Consider the following 14,079-nt stretch of genomic DNA (forward strand, 5'->3'; position numbering starts at 1 on the left):
CCTTCCTTGCTCGTCAATAGACCCGCCTAATGAAGCCTAACCTGTCTCCACCGTTAGCCTCCTCCTCCTCCTCCCACTACTACCAACAGCCCACCTGGCCCACTCGCACCCAGCCGACCCCCCAACACTCATTGGACTCATACCATGATCACCTGATCCCAATATGGGATCTTTAAGCCTAGAGTTTACACCACTAAATACTCCCTATCAACTGCCCTCACTACCTCCAGTCTCCACCATTGTGGAACCTCACACCTATGCCAAAGCATCCCAACACCTTGAATGCCGAATGCCAAGGACCAAGAACTAGAATCTCTTCACTAGAAACAAGCATGGGCTCTTGTCCCATACTGACCTGAAATGAATGTAGTAGGTTGCAAATGAGTGTACCACGTTAAACACAACCTCAACAACTCCATTAATAAATTTAGTATGTCTCATCAAAAAGGGGTTTCACTAGCAACTGCTCATCGACCTCAGTGAGACCATCAGTCCAGTAGTGAAGCATACCATGGTTCATTTTGTACTCTCACTAGTAGCAACTTATGGATGGCCACTCTATCAATTGAACATCGAGTGTGTGTTCTTGCATGGTGACTTTCAAGAGGAGGTTTATATGGACTCACCACCTAGCTATTTGGATTCCACACTCTCCAATCACGTTTATCATATGCAGAAATCCATTTATGGGCTCCATTGGGCCCCTCATGCCTAAGGGTGTCAATGGACCGGTTTTGGATTGGACCCTATCCAGTCCAAAATCAATTTGGACGGACTGGACAGACCAACAAGACATATTGAATTGGATCAATCCAGTCCAAAATATTTATTAGATTGGATTTGACCTGGTCCATCCGTAACAAATTTATATTGGATTAGGTTGGATTAAGCCAATATCTTGTCCATTGACATAAGATAAGAATATATGTGTCAATGGACCGGGTTTGGGTTGGAGCTAATCTAAATCAAAATGAATTTGAACAGATTGGACAGTCAGACATTGAATTGGACCAGTCCAAATTGGTCCAAAATATTCATTGGATTGGATTAGACCTGGTCCATTTATAATGGACTCACATTGGACTGGATCGGATTGGACCAAATTCAGTCCAATTGATGCCCCTACTCATGCCTAGTATGATAAATTTAGATATCATCATGGCCACACTCATGTTTTACTAATACTGTATGTTGACATATTTCTCATAAGCAATAGCCCCTCCTCCATTTCAGCCTTGATTCAGCAACTTAGCTGGTCTCTAAAGATAAAAGACTTAGGTCCATTATCATACTTTTCTTAAGCTTTAAGTCCAACACTAGTGCTGGTATCTTTATCCTCCAATCCAAGTACATTTTGGGATGACATGGGTGGCTACAAACCTACTCGCACTCCAACCTCCTCTACAAAGTTTGGTTCACCTCAAGTCCACCACTGAAGCACCTCACTACTTAATACAATTTAGTTGGAGTGTTGCAATACATGACCCTAACCAGGCCCGACATCACCTTCCATGTTAATCAAGCTTGCTAGCATCTCCAATACCCAATTGAAGCCAATGTCATTGTTGTTAAGCGTATTCTATGCTATTTAAGGGGAAGTATCACCTCTTGGGCTGCATTTCAAACTAGGCCCAATCCATCTAACTGCCTTCTATGATGTTGACTAGTCCAGTTGCCCATCGGATCAATACTCCAAATGACTTTGGTATCTTTTTTGGGCCCAATCCAATCTCTTAGTGCGCCAAGTAACTGACGATAGCTCATGCATCCATAAAGGCTGAGGACAAATATCTTGCCTACACTATAACTGAAATCTCTTACCTATGTCATGGTTTTTCATTCAGACGGTCGGATCATCTGGCTCGGGAATCGTCCAGGCAACTGGTTCTGTTTTACTCTAAACTCAGTCTCTGGCCAAAAACTGTTGAATTGGTTAACGATCCATTGACTTGAGTGATCAAACCGTTGACCTATTCAATGGCTTTTGGCCATTTTTTTATTTTTTAATTTTTATTGATAGAACGGACCGTTCATTCAAATTGGACGATCAAATCGTCGACTCAGAAACCGGTGGCCAGAACGATTCTATTTCCAGGTCATTTTTTAAAACCATGATGTTTCTTGTTCAGAGGACTTCATGTTGCCATTCGCTCTACCCCCATTATCTAGTGTGACAACATCTTTGTCATTGCATTGTTCCAAATACATCAAGGTGGATTATCATTTTGTCTAGAAGCAGGTTGCCAGAAAGCTTCTTGATGATAACTATGTACCATCTCAATCCCAAAATGCTAATTTGTTTACTAAAAGTTCGCATATTGTTGCTTTCATGATCTGCTAGGCAATCTACACATTGGTCCCACTCCATCCAACTTGAGGGGGGATGATAGAGAGCCACATGATCCAACCATGCACCACCTATGCAATGACCCGTGCAACTTGGCTGAGCTAACACCAAATTCCATCAAGTCTAACACTCATCCATATAAACTCCATCTCTTATAACTCTCTGTATCTCATGACTAAAAGTTTTAATCGATCATTACTCTAACAAAACACATTTGTACAGATAAACATGAATTATCTTGTAAACAATATAAATACAACAATCAATCCACTATGTCCAAGCTATTTGTACCACTCCAATTATTTCATGGGTTTTTTGGAATGAAAGGCATAAGCACATTTATGAAAGAAAAAAGAAAACCTACCACTTCTTTTTTTTTTGTTTTTTACAAAGTTAGCAAGTGGTTGAAGGACATTGATGCCATCATCGGAAAAACTCCATGATTCTCCTTTGCTGAATATTCCTATAAAAAATGTTTACTTTAAAACACCTATATAGGTCTCTTGGAAGAACCAGCATTCTTTCCTCTATAATAAAACATGGATGTGGCTAGAAGAAGCAATCATGGGCATAATAGAGGTGGAGCTGTGGTTAGAAATGTGATGGTGACTTCCTTTTAGCTTTCCATAACTGCCATGGCCAAAAACTGTCATGCTTATTGAATTCATGGATCTCTTTGATGGTCTAAAATGTTGTTTTGATCAAGGCATATTGGAGATTGAAGTTCAAGTGACAACAAAATTGTTGTCAACATAATGAAAGGTAGTCTCAACATCCCTTGGGCAGTAATTAATTTATATCATTAGAAGGATAAAAACCTTGCTCTCTTCCATGATAGTTTAGTTCTCTCACATGTTAAGAGAAGGAAATAAATGTATTGATTTCTTGGCCAAAAAATGGTGTTGACAAAGCAAGATACTTCCACTTCATGTTCATCTATATATAATACTGAAAGAAAGAATTCGTAGTGGTTAAAAGGTTTCATAGGTTGAGCGAAGAAAGAATTCGTCATTTCTTGTATATTTCCAAAGCAATGTATCTTCCATTGCACCTAGATTTAATGGGGTGTTGGTGATTTCCTCCGCTATGGTCTCATCAAACATAAAAGCAATAAGCTCTACATTCCAATATCCATTTGGATGCATGAGATCATGTACCCATATATTTGAAGGTTGGGCCTAATGAGCAAAAGTTGTGTTGAGGGAAGTCCAATTGTTTATTGTCCATGGTATCCAAGGGTCCTAGAGAGCATCAATAGTAGTGCCTTAACCAATCTTCACTAGCATTCATCTAGGTCGTCTTTCAATTGCATCACACATTTCCACCACCATGAGTTTGGACTTGAATCAGGCCACCATCAAATTAGAATTTGTCTTGGTGATGAGTGGAAAATAGCATTCAAAACACGGGATGACTTGTATGAATGGATAGTGATGCCATTTGGTTTGTCTAATGCACCAAACACATTCATGAGGATCATGGACTAGGTTCTCAAGCTTTCTATTGGTCAGTGTGTCGTGGTATACTTTGATGATATTCTCACATATAACACTAATATGAACTCTCATTTGTTGTATCTTTAAGATATACTTATGACTTTGCATAAGGAGCAACTTTATGCAATTATGAAGAAGTGTATCATTGCCACAGATCGTGTCTTATTCCTTGGGCATGCTATCTCAAGAGAATGAGTTTTTGTAGACCCAGAGAAGGTATGTTACATTGTTGAGTGGCCCACCCCAAAAACACTTACTAAAGCACGAAATTTCCATAGTCTTGCAAGCTTTTATCGGTAATTCATTAGAAACTTCAGCACTGTTATGGCACCATACACCAATTGTGTGAAGACCAATACCAATTTTGTGTTCACCATTGAAGTAAAAAAGGCTTTCATTAAGATTAAGGTGTGATTGATAGTTGTGCCCATGCTAGCACTTCCCAACTTCGTGTAACCCTTTGAGTTTGATTGTGATGCCTCTAAGGTTGGAATCGATGTTGTTCTTAACCAAGGTGGTAGACCCATAGCCTACTATAGTGAAAATTTGAGTGGATCACGCGTCAACTACTCAACTTATGATGTAGAATTCTATATAGTGGTGCAAGCGCTCTAGTGTTGGTGACATTATCTCATCTATAAAGAGTTTGTCTTATATTCAGATCATGAGGCACTAAAGTATATTGAGGGCAACATAATTTGAATGCAAAGTATCCTAAATGGGTAGCATACCTCCAAGAATATTCATTTGTGTTAAAACACAAGTTGGGTGTACACAATCAAGTTGTAGATGCGCTTAACTAAAGGAGAGCCATGCTATCCACATTATGAGCACAGGTACCTAAGTTTAATACTTTCCATGAATTATCTTTCACTAACCCTTATTTTGCTGGTCTCATGGAAGATGTGCAAGTAGGTAGCAGGACAAACTTTGTGGTATATGATGGCTTTCTATTCAAGGAAGCCTACCTATGTGTATCTGATTGCTCATGACAACTAAAAATTGTCAAAGAGCTTAATAATGAATGACATTTTAGGTGAGACAAAACAATTTATCTCATCTTAACAAGTTACTTTTGGCCCAAGATGACAAGAGACACTACGAGGTTTGTGGAGTATTATCACATATGCCAAGTTTCTAAGGGAATAGAAACCAATGTTGGATTATACATGCCCTTCCAAGTTCCTAAAAGACCTTGGGTAAATATATCTATGCATTTTGTTCTCGGGTTGCATGTACCCAGCGACAAGTAGATTCTATAATGGTGATCGTAGACCATTTTTCGAAAAAGGCTCACTTTGTGGCTTGTAGGAAGACAATGGATGCCTCACTTATTGCCAGTTTATTCCTTAAAGAGATTGTCAAACTCCATGACTTTTTGATTACTTCAGATAAAGACTCCAAGTTCATATCACACTTTTGAAGAAGTCTTTGGAGGCTAATGGATACTCCATTACAATTCAATAGTTCATATCATCCTCAAACGGATGGTCAAATAGAAGTAGTCAATAGGAGTTTGGAAAATCTTTTGAGAACCTTTGCAGCTAGCCATGAACGATTGCGGGATCTCTTATTAGTGCAAGCCAAATTCGTCTACAATAGATCCAAAAATAGGAGCATAGGATACATGCCATTTGAGGTAGTATATGGGGCCAATCCCCGTAACAACCTTGATCTTGCTACCAATACTTGGCCATGCCAAATTCATGGCAAGGTTGATGATATGGTGTAGAAGCTTAAGAACCTTTAGAAAGAAATCCACAACAAGCTAGAGGTAGCCAATGCTAAGTACAAACAACATTTTGGTGAAAAGAGAAGGAGAGTAGTATTTGATGCGGGAGATTATGTTTGGGCCATTTTAATAGAGGACCATCTACCGAATGGACCGTCGAAGATAGTTAAAGTTATTAATGAGAATGCCTATAGACTAAAGCTACCCAGCCATATGATGTCTTCAATGTCAAACACTTGGTATCGTGTATTGGTGATCATTCAAATGATCACTTGAGTCCAAGGTCGGATTCTCTCCAACCCGGGAAGGATAATGCAAAACAAGAGAAGGCCAATAAGTTCTATGCAAGTTGAGACCACTCCAAGACACGTAAAATGTTGGGATGATGTTACTGATCCAACCAAATAATCAATTACCAAGTTAGCGTCAATATGGAATTTCTATCTTAGTTCAAATTTACTAAGTTAGCATTAGTGTGGAATTTCTGTCTTAGTTAATAATTACCAAGTTAGCGTTAGATCGTGAATTCCAAATTTTTGTTTAATTAGGACTTTCTTTTTTAGGAATTTAAGTAGGATTCTATTAAGGAGTGTTATCATTCATGGGCCTTAGTGTAGATCATTTCTATTTAAGCCATGTGCCATATACTCAAATCTATAATTCCATTTTGGGCCTTGCTTTTACAAGTCCAATTCATATAAGAAGAGGGTCCATGTGGAACTCATTCTAAAGTTAAATTCAAATTCAAATTTAAACTTAAATTCAAAATGCAAGTCTTGATGGTTTATGGAAATAAATCCAACTAAAGTAGATCTCATGTCCTAAAATGGAAACCTAGTCAATGATTGAAAAGAAAATAATTGATTAAAAATTATCCTCTCTATAAATAGCAATTTGCCAACCTCCTCCTCAATAGGTAAGTAGAGATAATCAAATCTATAGTCAATTAAGATGTATATAGAAATTTATCCAATGATTGAAGAAAGAATAAGGAAAATTATTCTCTCCATGAAGTGCAATTTGTCAACCTTCTTGTCTATAAGTGGTAACTAGAGCTACTCAAATCTCTAGTCAACATATTTTCCTATAGATAGAAATTAATCAATGATTAAAGAGAGATAATGGATGATAAATCATTCTCTCCAAGAATGATAATAATTACAATATTTTACTCTCTAGAAAGGATAAGAATAATCAATCAAATCATCAACCAAGGGGAGGATGAGATTAAACCAAGAAATCTATAAATAGAAGCTCTCATCAAGACGAAAGAGATCTTTCGGTCATAAACTAAATGAAGTAAAAAGGCTCATGGAGAAGGAGAAAACACACACACCATCTTTTGAGGAGCAAAGATATAGTCTCATTGATTCCCTCTTTTGATCAAGCTTTCAAAACCCAATTGAAGGGAGTAATCTCTACCATTCATTGAAGTATGGAAACACATCATTCGACTCTCAACTTCAACTCCAATACAAATCTTCAAGTTGCAACAAGTATTTTATAAAGAGAGAATCAAAAGTTTTGTCTCTTTTGTAAAAGAGCTCAAATATAAAGAGTTTGTATCCCATTTATTTCATAAATATAAGAAAAATAATTTTATTTGAATTTGTCTCCACTTTTTTATGTCTGGACTTATACATGAAATATATATTAATATCGGTGTTTTCATTGTACATGTGGAATGGGGAAACACTAGGCAATACAGAGGGAGTTGGAGAGAGAGAGAGAGAGAGAGAAAGTGACAAAATAAGGAGGGTTGTGTGGGACTCTGTCATGATGGGTAAATGCTTGGAAATACTAGAGGGTTGGGGGAGAAAGAGAGAGAGATATTATGTGACAAATAAGAAGGATTGTATGGGACTCGGTGTCATAATGGAGAATCTAGCCAGAAACGGACAAGAGAGAGAGAGAGAGGTGAAGTGAAAAAGTGGGAGATTCTGTGGGACCCAATGGGACCTTATGTCATATTTAGGAGACATTTTAATTTTATATTTGTATAAAATTAATTAAATTAAGTAATTTTCTAGGTACATGCCAGTGCTCAGCACGAGTGCCCCTTGCCAGTGGACCAAGGACCATAATTATGGTGGTGTTTGGTATAGCTTCCATTTATTTGATAAATGGTGCCATGTTATCGCCAAATCAGCATTTATCCTATCATGCTGATTCGTATGCATAGGTATTGATAAAAGTTGGTCTTGATTTATGTGCACACCAACAGTTAAGCGTTTATTCACTTTTTCAGTGATATGGCGCTTAATGACGTCTAATTGTCAACAAATCCCCAAAAAAAAAAACATTTATCAACCACTTTTTCTCAATTATAAAGACAAATCAAATACAAACCTTTATTTAATAAATGGAAGCCACACCAAACATATACTATATCAAAATGTTAAGCGCTCAACTACTGTGACCATGCCTTGCGACCTTTCAATAAAATAAAAACACATCAGGTTTGCAATAAATTCAAGATATCACGTCAACTTATTTTCATTTCATACACTGATGTATCCATATTTCACTGGGGTTTGCATGCAACCACGGTTGCAGAAGATGTGCTGTCCAAAATGTATATATTATGGTGGGCTGATTGCCGAGGTTAGTCCAGGCGCAGCCTATGACGTTGGACTCTAACAAGCCCAACCTTATTAGACTAGCCATCATCAAAGATGGGCTTGAGAAATCCCACAACACTTATTGTACGTTAAATTGCCACTGTTTGTAACAGTGATAGATGGGGAAACTGACACAATTCAAAGGAGATAGGTGGGTGACAGATGTGGGTTTTGCAAAATAAAATAAAAAATAAATAAATATTTGTGTGGGGTACTATAATTTTCATTTATTTTTATATATAAAATGAAATTACATAATTTAACAGCAATAGATGCATCACAATTTTAAAGTATTAGCAACCAAATGGGACGATTCCACCAGAATTTCTCCCTCAAAAAACTTTTATGATGATGAGCCAATTACATTTTCTATTAACATGCTTAACTGCTGGTTTACCTATTTGCAGATAGGGCTGCAAACGGATTGATTCGAAAAAGATATAGATAGATCCAAATCTGATTCATCTATATTCGAATTTGAATTGGATCATATCCATCTATATTGCATTTTAATTGAATCCGAATTGCAATTGGATATTGATTAATAGTGTTAATAAACTAAGTTAAGAATGATCAAAATATTATATATTATTAATAAAATGAACTAATAATGGCTTTTATATTGTATTTCATGAATAAAATGAACAAAAAATAACTTGGATAAAACTTACACGCATGACACAACATTCAAACTAACTTTACGAAGTAATACAAATATGAGCATTTAAATCGAATTTGATCAAATCGGATAGGGGTGAATTCATGTTCAATCCGATTATAAACGGAGTGAATTCAGATCTGTCTTGATGGATTTGAATTCAAATTAGAATTGGGACGAAGAGATACTGTTGCAGCCCTATTAGCAGGATCCATTGCAATATCCCCAAAGGATGCACCTTCAGTCATCAAATACAGAGGTGAATTCCTATTGGGGATACAGCAATGGATCCCACCAATAGGTAACCAGTTGATCCATGGAGTATTCTAAATTGCCAACAATTCATCTTACACAAGTTCTTCTGGGAGTAAGATAGGACACTCTCCATGCCAAAACTTTCTTCTCCAAAACACAAAAGCTTAAATTGAGGCTTAAAAAAATTTGGGCTTTAAAAGCACAAATACTGAAGCTGATCAGAACACAACCTTATTTATTTCTCTTTCCTTCTCTCCACAAGGACTAAGCCTTACAACCAAGAGATTGATAATCTTAAGCAAAAGACAGTAAGACAATTGCAGAGAAACAAACACCTCCTCCCCCAACATTTTCCAAATACCGACCCAAGAATCCTAGAGCTGGAGGACTTTCTTCCAAGATGGCCTGCTACTAATATCATCCCACCATGCAGAGACATGCTTCCTATCCCTTACCAAGTGCTCCTTCCCAATATCATTTACCAAATAATGTGTGAAGGGCAGGTGTGTAAGGTCAGCAAGGCTAAAGAAATCCCCAGCCAAATACTTGCTCTTTGAGAGCCTCTCCTCATAGACATCCAATACCTTTCCAAGCTTCTCTTCACACTCCTGAACAATCTTCTGGTCCACAGGGAGACCCAATTTGGGGTGGAACAGAAGCTGCACCACCAGTGTGTAAATGGGTGGGTGGTAGTTCTGCCCTTCAACCTCTAGCCACTGTTCCACAACGCCTCTCTCCTCCACTGTCTTCCCCAGCAAATCAGTTCCTTGAGTCCTGTACTTCTCCGCATAGAACCTTATAATTGCACGAGACTCTGCAAATCAGATTCAACGCCATTTAGAACTTTTGACAAGCAACTTAAGTGAATTAATTAGGGCCTGCAGTATTGTGCTGTGCCTACCGTAAAGTGTGTAATCACCGTCTTGTATCACAGGAACTACGCCAAAGGGCTGCAATTAATAAATTAAACCAGTGGTTAATAGCTTACATAAAGCCAACCAAGTCAATAATCTTTTTGAGGAAGATTGGCTAATTACCTGCAATTCGAGGAATTCAGGGCTCTTCTGCTCTCCTTTGAGCAGGTCGACTGGAACGATATCGAACTCAATCTCCTTCTCTACCAGACAAGCGAGGACTCTCCTTGAACAGGAAGCGTAGGCTGGGCCGTGTACCTTGACCACCATTGTTTTCTTCACTGAGAATGAAACTGAAACTCAATAGAAAGCTCAAAGCAAATAAGGATGGGGTATGAGCTAAAGGCCTCAGGTTCTTATACTGGTTTCCAGAATTCGGTCACAGAGATACAGGCATCTAAGAACACGCGTTCTTTGGGAATTTTTCCTCTTGTACCCTTACATTTTGATAAATTCGAACTCAACCCTCTTTCTTTTTGTATTTTGCATTTTGCATTTTGCATCTTCTGAGACTACAAATTTTCAACCAAACAGCAAGAAGATATAGATTTCCAGACTTCAAATCACCAGAATATCCTCGTTCAATCATTCATCCCGCCTAAAATGATAAGTGCATCAAGGGCATGAGTGGATATAAACTAATTATGTTGGGCATGAATGAAAAAAATGGAATTGTAAGGACAAAAATGAAAGGCATTAGAATTGAATTCTGGAAGTCACGTGAATTACGTGGGAAGCATTACCTTAAAAGAAATTTTAATTGAATTTCTGGAAGTCACGTGAAGTCAGGTTGCAATCACTGGAACGGGATCTGCTTCTCACACATGGGCGGCTCACAATTACATCCACCGTGTATTGGGAAAATCACCCGTAAATAATAACTTATAAATACGGGTGTAGACCCTCAAATAATACTCACACACTAAGAACACCACCATTGAAATACTTGCAAAGAATCAACAACCAACCCGTGTTGTGATTAACTTACATTCTAATCACAATCGTTGTGATAAACCCATAGCATGCTAAACGGACCCCAGAAAGATTCGCCCACAAAAAACATGAGCACGCTTGACTATAAGATGAGGTCATACCCACAACGGATCGGGAGGACAACGAACCAAACCCACGGCGAGACCCAAGCGTGTACCTAAACACACAGAACCGTTACAAAGAAATGCCTCGCAAATCATCACGTGACACCAATGAACATCGACTTTCGGACGGTGATGTCAATATCTCCACGTAGGATTAGTGATAGTGTGCGAAAAAGGTAGTAGCCCTCATGAGTAATGAAGATCTTGAGGATAAGGAAAGCTGATCCCCAAGGATATCTAATGAAACACGTGGCGACACCAAGTAGTGTATCCAATAATGGCCAGCAAGTAGTATATTTCCTTTCCTGATATAGAGCGAATGTCCTCATCTTCTACCTTTTGGGGTCCCAGCACTCCCTCCATAAATACAAAAGTCGTCTTCGTGGTTAGGGGACAAAGAAATCTTAAGTAGCTCACTACAGGCATCTTTAGACACACAACTCTCTCATTCCCCTTCGAGCCTACTTCTCTCTCACAGACCTTCCTTCGTCCTTCAAAGAGAGAGACCGCTCTCCCCTACTCCTTACAGTAGAATCTCTGGTTCTGCCTTCGATCACGAAGGATGGCCACAAGGAAAATTAACCTCACTACCATCCCTGAAGAACAAAACAACATCCTAGAAAATGTCATCCTCGGAGTCGAGAACCAATCAAAAACAGAGACAACCATTCAGGTTGATATCGAGATCCTGTCAAGAAAGACCTACGGGTTCGAAGCTTCTCTTCCGCTCCTTGAGGAGCGCTTCAAAACGATGGAACAAAGCATGGAGGAGACAAGAAGTACCCTCCAAATACTGCTGAGTCGCTCAGCCCATGCGAAGCAAACACCCGCCGCCACTATCCCTGGCGTCCCAAATACCAACCCCAACTGGCTCGCCCCTAATGTCACGCCCACTTTCCTCGGCGTGCCCGAACAACAACCTGGCCTGTCCTAAGCGAGATCGCACCTGCCTACCATCCCAGCACTTCATTCGGTGCTAACTCACCATCTGAAATTCCCCTTAGCAGGGATGAATAGAAGGAATACGCCCAGGGGCTGGTGATCGAGAGCCGTGGTCGGGCGCAGGATTCAGCGGTTTTGCAAAAGCCTTATTCCAATTGCATCATATACAAGTCGTATCCTGTCAGGTACACCTCCCCTCAACAATGGCCCCAGTATGACGAACAAAGAGGCAACCTACAAGAACACATAAGCAAGTTTGAAGATTCTCTAGGGCCCTTCGCTCTAGATGGGGACCTCAAAGTGCGAGAGTTCTCAAAATCGTTAACGGGACCAGAGTTCTCAAAGTTCGTAAGCCTCATCCCTAGGAGCATCGATTCGTAGGGGGAGTTAGCGAGGAAATTCTTATCGAAATGGTTCACACTAGAAAGGAAGCTGACAATGGTGGGTCTTTGGAATGTAGAGCAGGGGCCAAGGGAGGATCTACTGGCCTATGTCTTGAGGTTTCAGAAGTTTACCCATTATGTTTTCAACAAACACGCCACTGAGAGGAACTTCATCGAACAGTGCATTCAAGGAATGCGTCCAGCATATCGCATCGGCATTGAAAAGGTCAAAGCAGAGACCTTTAACTAGCTCTAGAAATGTGCAGAAAGGACGGCGTGGACAGTCAAGGGCACAAACCCGCATGCTAGGGAAGAGACATATGTGGGTCGATAGGAGGCCCCGGAACCATGGTATGGCCAGATCAGGGCCGTACCAAAGAAACTACACCCAAGGAAGAAGAGACATGCCGACGCCTCCCCCCTTTCCGTGCACTAGGGAGGAGGTGGTCATGATTATGAACAAGTTGGTGGAAGATGGGGCCATCGCCTTGCTGCCACCACCCCCAAGAGTAAACCCAGAAAAAGGCAAGCACGGTGGTAGGTGGTGTGAGTACCATCAAACACCTCACCGCGAATTGATGGATTGTTTCTCCCTCAGAAGGATATTTGCACAGAAGGTAAAGCTGGATCAGTACGTGACCAAAGAACCAACTCGTGTAGAGGTTAATCCTTTGCCAGTACATGCTCGAGGATGTAGTGTCAACGTAGTCGGGGCTGTAGGACAGCACCAGGCAGATGCCCTGATGGAAAGGCTAGAGAGAAGCGAGGAACTATGCCAATTCTTCGCCAAGCAAGGGGCCAACTCGGCGACGTAGAGATTAGCCATCAAGGCACTAGCGGAAGTCTTTCGACACCCCCTACAGCCATGTAGCTACGATCACAATAACATGGAGTTCACAGATCCATGGTTGATCCTGAGAGTTCCGTAAACCTTATGCCAATCCACACGCTGGAGCTCATGGGCATCTAGAAGGAGGACGTCAAGGGGCTCCCACTGGAAATAACAGACTTCAATGGAACCCCCTCGACCACCGAGGGGGCAAGTTGTGATCGGGCCGTTCAGGATAATGCAGGAATTCCAAGTGGTTCAAGGAAGAACCTCCTACCATGCGCTCCTGGGATGACCATTGATAAATGACCTGGCCCTCGTTCCTTTGACGTACCATTAATGCATCAAGACGAGGTATCGTGGGAGGTTGATAAGGATTCTGGCCCCTAGGGCTCCGTTTGGCAAATCCGAAACACATCTTCAAGACGCTATTTACTTCATAGATCTAGCAGATGACGATGAGACCCGGATAGCAAAAGTTGAATGGACGAAGCTGCCTCAGCCGCCTAGAGACGAACTCGTAGGGACGCTAGAGTGACAGAAGAGGAGCAGGTGCGTGCAGATGACGGGGGATGATGGAAAAGAATACTAAACTAATGTCAATGAGCACGAGAGCGATGGACCGCCCACGACCAAGAAGGTCATCCCTGAGGTATGAGAACGATTTCATTTTTATGCATAGCTGGTTAAACGTAGCCTAATCGCAGTATACATGTTTTCAAAAAAGCATATTTATAAGAAAAGAGAACCGTTGTGTTCTTTTGACCGAAAGATTTCAAGTGATGTTTCAACCAGAACTATTTCA

The 14,079-nt window shown here is 40.2% G+C and overlaps 1 protein-coding gene across 1 annotated transcript; it reads right to left on the reverse strand.

Annotated features, from left to right (window-relative positions):
* Window positions 1-9,324: 9,324 nt before the first annotated feature.
* On the reverse strand, window positions 9,325-10,361 carry LOC104608091 (glutathione S-transferase F10-like). The gene is made up of 3 exons (XM_010273969.3): window positions 10,147-10,361; window positions 10,011-10,059; window positions 9,325-9,923 (listed from the first exon to the last, which is right to left on the reverse strand). The coding sequence occupies exons 1-3, from the start codon at window positions 10,291-10,293 to the stop codon at window positions 9,484-9,486; spliced, it is 636 nt and encodes a 211-aa protein (XP_010272271.1). The 5' UTR covers window positions 10,294-10,361; the 3' UTR covers window positions 9,325-9,483.
* Between the last annotated feature and the right edge of the window lie 3,718 nt (window positions 10,362-14,079).

Source organism: Nelumbo nucifera, chromosome 7 (assembly GCF_055504915.1).
Source record: "Nelumbo nucifera cultivar China Antique chromosome 7, China Antique-T2T, whole genome shotgun sequence".
Classification (NCBI taxonomy): domain Eukaryota; kingdom Viridiplantae; phylum Streptophyta; class Magnoliopsida; order Proteales; family Nelumbonaceae; genus Nelumbo; species Nelumbo nucifera.

Excerpts from the sequence above, each read along its gene's own strand:
- LOC104608091 (XM_010273969.3), bottom strand. The coding sequence starts at position 10,293 with ATGGTGGTCAAGGTACACGGCCCAGCCTACGCTTCCTGTTCAAGGAGA. Across the intron at positions 10,060-10,146 it reads CTGAATTCCTCGAATTGCAG|CCCTTTGGCGTAGTTCCTGT; the intron begins GTAATTAGCCAA and ends TATTAATTGCAG. Across the intron at positions 9,924-10,010 it reads CGGTGATTACACACTTTACG|AGTCTCGTGCAATTATAAGG; the intron begins GTAGGCACAGCA and ends TCTGATTTGCAG.